Source organism: Colletotrichum phormii (assembly GCF_030913505.1).
Source record: "Colletotrichum phormii strain CBS 102054 chromosome Unknown BDP81scaffold_1, whole genome shotgun sequence".
In the NCBI taxonomy this organism is placed as follows: Eukaryota; Fungi; Ascomycota; class Sordariomycetes; order Glomerellales; family Glomerellaceae; genus Colletotrichum; species Colletotrichum phormii.
Genome location: NW_026851443.1, coordinates 3,326,812 through 3,332,149, shown reverse-complemented (window position 1 = coordinate 3,332,149; position 5,338 = coordinate 3,326,812). Strand labels below are relative to the sequence as shown.

General features: G+C 54.4%; 2 protein-coding genes across 2 annotated transcripts; both read right to left on the bottom strand.

The window, feature by feature from the left end:
- Positions 1-2,288: 2,288 nt before the first annotated feature.
- BDP81DRAFT_444676 (essential protein Yae1) lies at positions 2,289-3,005 on the bottom strand (the record flags this gene model as incomplete). The annotated part of the gene is made up of 1 exon (XM_060591865.1): positions 2,289-3,005. The coding sequence occupies one exon, from the start codon at positions 3,003-3,005 to the stop codon at positions 2,289-2,291; it is 717 nt and encodes a 238-aa protein (XP_060452118.1).
- Positions 3,006-3,763: 758 nt separating this feature from the next.
- BDP81DRAFT_414124 (RmlC-like cupin domain-containing protein) lies at positions 3,764-5,092 on the bottom strand. The gene has a single exon (XM_060589337.1). The coding sequence runs from the start codon at positions 4,910-4,912 to the stop codon at positions 3,854-3,856; it is 1,059 nt and encodes a 352-aa protein (XP_060452117.1). The 5' UTR covers positions 4,913-5,092; the 3' UTR covers positions 3,764-3,853.
- Between the last annotated feature and the right edge of the window lie 246 nt (positions 5,093-5,338).

Here is a 5,338-nt window from a genome sequence, read left to right as displayed (position 1 = left end):
AAGGTATTAGCGAAAGTAATTGGTATCAGAGATACTGAAGAGAAGAAGAGGGAAAGGGAAAGACGAGAAACAAGGTGAAGAGCTCTCCCTTTTCTATCTTTCTTCTCTCCATCGCGGGAATCTCATACAGGGGGTTTAAGTGACGATGTCGGAGACATCGGGGAGGGAGTGGCCAGGGGCAAAGCCGCTAAGCCCAACATCGCGAATAGACTCACGGGTGTACCTTGGGTAGGTCGCCAATGGGATAAGCTAATTTGATTAGACGTCATGTCAGTTTTTTCCGCCATACATAGTAGTATCCGTACCTTGGAGAGAAAGGCCTCCCCTTTGGACGCCCCATCTAAAGGGGCTGGAAAAGAAGCATCGCCCCGCAGGCCTCCATCGCATGTCGAAGATCTCCGTGATTGGTTAGCCCGTCTCTTGATGAAGATCAGGGGGGGGGGGGAGGAGAGGAGGAAAACGATCACAAGGACGGGATCCCAAGCTTCGGATGGACGTTTGCTAGAATTACGTTGCGATCAAATTTGGGACGACAGGTACGGATACGGGCAGAGGTGGCTTGGAAGGGCCTTGTTTTTCCCAGCTTTCACCTCCCCATTCGTAAAAGAACAGAGACAAGGAGTGGTTGAAGAGCAGCGAACAGGCCAGAGATGGAGATGGAGATGGGCGCAGCTGCTCCTCTGCATGAGCCTCTGATACAGGGACGGGGCATGCTTCGGCAGATGGGATCACCCAGGATCCCTGTGTAGAGCAAAAGCCTTTTTCAGCCTCCTTCACCAAAGATTGCCTCCAAGGAAACCCGGGGGAGGCTTAAGGAGGAGGAGGAGGAGGAGGGGGAAGACGATGTTACCTAGCCCGACAACCAGGGGTAATGCCGCTCTACTATGGTACGCTAATCGTATATCCCTGCAGAAATCGTCTCGAATGGTGTTGAGCTTAAAGAGACCTTTGGACTCGGACTCAACTCGAGATGGGCTGACCCCTCCAATTGTGAGGCAGCACAGCCCATCATCTGAACTTTCGAAACACCATCACCCTTGGTGATCCCATGAACTTGGCCAATTTCCAAGGGGGGGGGGGTCAAAGCATGCAAAGGCAATTGAATGTGCAGAGTAGGTGTGGCAGCCACTTTCTCTTCTTCGCGAACTCCGAAAAAGAAAAAAAACAAGTGTGGGAATTTATTGCGTAGTGGTCGTTTGTATGGTGTGGGTGTTGTGGGATGATGTCAGTGAGGGTTTGCTGGTGGCCTCCCCTCCGCCCCCGAAGCTCTCAAGCCCTACCCACCTGCGTACCTGTTGGTGGCAGTGGAATCGACCATAGCTTCGGCGCTTAAGACGGATCTTCTAATGGTCCTCAGCCTCATGGCTGTTGGGTGTTGTACATATGGCCCATCTTCACGGTGTGGAATAATCTTTCATGCAGGTTTATCTCCTTTATGCAGAGAGTAAGGTAGGTAGGTAGTATTGAGATTTATCCAGCTTTTGGATATGTGAGACCATGTCCAACAATTATCCTCAATGACATTTGGCGATGAAAAAGCTTTGCAGACCGGCAACGTCCTCCCTTGTCGATGTCGAGTTTGACAGGTGGTCATGACCGCATTCCGTCTAAACAATGTTGCTTGGCTGCCTCCCCTTCCCGTCCACGTCTTGTCAAAAATAGGAAACCGGCAAGAAAGAGTCATGAGCAACGGCCCAGGATGGATGGTTCGCCTCGTCATGAACTGTAAACGAGCCACAGGAGGGCTTGAGGGTGTCGTCGAAAATTGGCGGCTCATATCCAGCTCCGGCCGGTATGCCATATACTCGCCACACGTCGGCAAGACAAGGAGGGGAAGTTCTTGCGAAATGGGGTTCTTGGCCAAAGTCCGATTTTAACTCTACCCTAGCGAGTAGAGAAGTCGGGGGATTCCCGTGCCCTCGTCATCCGCGGGAAACCCAAATAGCCAAAGTAATATCAGCTTGTAATATTAATGCAATTTGATCGGATCAGCTGTGTGGTTCAGTTTAGTCAAATGGTCCTCTCCCCCACCTGGCATAGCCCATTGACTAGTAACTTACTGGAAACCGGTGATGGCTCTTGCGCATTCGTGGTATAGGGCCCGGGCAGTACTGTAAGTGAGATGATGTCTCTCTTCTCCTCTCTCAGCGAGAGCGCCAGCTCGGCCCGAAGCCTCGCTTGCATGAAGACCTGGTGAAAATTCGGTTGCCGCGAGCAGCGCACGCAATGCGATGACGGTGATTCCTTGTGCATTACATACAGCGGCAACCGCCGGCAGAAAGCAAACCTCACCAGTCGAGAGGTTTCTTGGTCTGCGGCACCGCGGAGCTCGGCGCCCGCTCCGGGCTCGGCTGCCTCTCGTGCTCCTGCGCATCGCCAATGGCCTCGAGGACGATGCCCCATTGCTCAATCTCGGCGTCGGCCACCTTTTGCCATTTGCGAATGAGGGGGTGGGCACGAGCCACGTCGGCGAAGAGGATCTCGTCACCACCATTGGTGCCCTCGACGTCAAACTTCCAGGTCCCGTCGGTGTTCCAATACGCGGGTCCAAAGACGGAGTCAAGCTTCAGCTCCGCCTTGGCGTCGTCCAGCGTCTTGCGGGCCTTTTTTGCGGCGGAATCCTCGTCGTGGCCGTCCAGTGCGGCGGCGATGCCCTCGAAAAGGCCGACAATCTGGCCCGCGACGGAACCGACCTCGGCGCCGAGGCTGAAGCCCTCGTCGAAGCCCGCCTGGATGCTGTGGGCTTTGGCGGCGGAGATGCCCTCGCGGTAGCCGGCGTTGGTGTGCTCGGCCTGCAGGCGCGGCATGTCGCCCGGGTGCGTTCCCATGGGCGCGCTCGCGTCTCGGGCAAAGTTGTGGCTGTCGCTTGGCGAGCCTGGCTCCGAGCCCCAGACGTCGTCAAAGGTCTCTTGCGCCTCCGCCTCTTGCAGGATGGTGATGCGTGGGTCGTCCATGGCGCTGGTGAATGGCTCGATTTCAGTGTTGTCGATGGGCTGAAGATGCATGATAGAGGTGATGCGAGAGAGGGCTCAGGAAATCCTTTGCCGTCGTACTCTTTGGGGTTTAGGTATGCTGAGGTGACGGATATATCTTGAGAGGGTGATGTGATGCTGAGTTTGGATGACAAAGTATGAAAATTTGGGAGTTGATTTACAACCAGATCCCCCGCACGTCACAACTCTTCGCACTGTCAGATGCAAACGCTACTTGTGAGCCTCCATACAGTGACCAGCAGTATTAGCACAGTACGCCACTAAGGCTACTCAATCGTCCTGAGGTGGTCCACAATACCTTCACTTCACATCTTTCCTACCTACCACTTTTCGAGTTGAATAAATCAACATGAAGTGTTGTGTTCAACGGCTATTCTTAGCGGACGAGCGATTTTATGTTTTGAGACTAGCCGGCTGTGTGTATTTTGACGGCATCTAGACCTGGCTCCGAAACAAGTTCCTTGAGCGGGATCGATCTCGGCGGGCAGCCAAGTATAGCAACAATCACTATGTAGTAGAAACTCTAGTGAAGAGTGAGAAACATTCACTTTCTTCCCGCTTCTTCACTTCCTCGCAGAATTGCACCGCCGAGACCGACATCCCGTGGTCGTCTGACACCTTGAATGCCAAGTTGCTTTACCCCAGATTACCTCGCAGGGGTATGAGATCCATCTATTTCTATACCAGTAGCATCGTCATGGGCACCTGGAAAGGTTACCAGGATGGCGACCTTCCCCGGATCGACGTAATTTCCCAATCAAAATGAAATCCTCAGGCAAGTATATTTGAATATATTTTTGTTCGCTCATGAACAGATGTAAACTAGCATATGGTATTCCCTTTTGCTGTCAAAATTTCCTCTATGCCGTATCCAAAACAACGACCTCAGCCTCGGCCTCGCCGATGCTCTCAACCTTCAACTTATCCCCAGCGTTGACCGCGTCGACAAATGCACCGTCACCCTCAGACAAGACAGCATCCTCGCGGCCATCAAGCATGATCTTGGCCTTGCCGCTCTTCGTCATGGGCAGGTGCACAAACACCTTGCGCTTCGTCTGCTCCGTCGCCTTGCCGCCGACAACCCACTCAAATCCACCACCGGCCCCGGGCGCGATGATGCCCGCGCCCATGACGAAATCAGCGTGAACGGGAATCGTATCCGGGATCCTCGGCTCCGCAGCCTTCTCCTCCGCCGCCGACGCTTCGGGCCCGGCCTTGAGCGGCGACAAGATCGTCACAAAGCCCTTGCGCTTATCCTCGTCGGCGAAATGGCGCGTGTGGTACGTAGGCGGCAGCCCCCTCTTCCACGGGACGGCCCAGATCTGGAGAAAGTGCACCGTGTCCTTGTTGTGCTCGTTGAACTCGGAGTGCGCGATTCCCGTGCCGCCGGTGGTGAACTGGACGTCGCCGCGGTGCATGCGGTAAAACTTGTCGCTCTGCCCGCCCTCAGCGCCCTTTTGCAGCATCGAGTCGCGGTGCGTCAGCTCGCCCGAGAGGATGTAGCTAAAGATTTCAAAGTCGCGGTGCGGGTGGGTGGGGAAGCCCGAGTTGGCCTTGACGCGGTCCTCGTTGAGGACGCGCAGGCTGCCAAAGTTGTTGAAGCGCGGGTCGTACCAGTTTGCAAAGGAGAAGCTGTGGTAGGTGTTGAGCCAGCCGTGGTCTGAGTGGCCGCGGGTGCCGCTGCGGTGCGGCGTGATCTTTGCGTGGTGGAGAGTCTTTGACATTGTGTTTTTGACGGCGTGGAGCATAGAAGAGTCAGGTGAGTCTGGGGTCGATAGTGGAGACAGCGTGGTACTGTTTGTCGTGTTTGTGGTGAGTTGAGGGGTGATGTTTGTGAAGAAGCTCTTGAGCTGCGTGTTGAAGATGATGATGGAAACGAAGATAGCGAAAATCGCAGTAAGGGTCACGATGCGAGGCATATATACTTGGATGCTCGAGTGTCCCACACGAAAAAAAGAATGGATAGAGCTAGTATGGTCGAGAATCAGGATTCGATCTAGTTTGAGGATTATCGTTCAGCATTTGCAAATATCGCGGGCAAGCTTATATGTGCTATGGCGTCTATCTGGATCTGGACGATCTACTGCGAGGGTCTTACACATGCCCCCAGTGAAGCTGTCTAAGCGGTTACCTAAGGGGGGGCGCCACCGCGTGCGATGACTGGATGATTTTTCTAGCAAATGCGCTGCTTAGGATTGGATTATTCATGCTGACAGCTTCGAGAAGAACGTGGGCCCCGCCCGTTCGGCCCCGCAGATGCAGACGGGAATGGGTCCGCCGGTACGGAGTACCTGACAGGGGGGCCTGTGTGACGCAAGAGGGCCATGGGCTAGCCCGAAAATCGG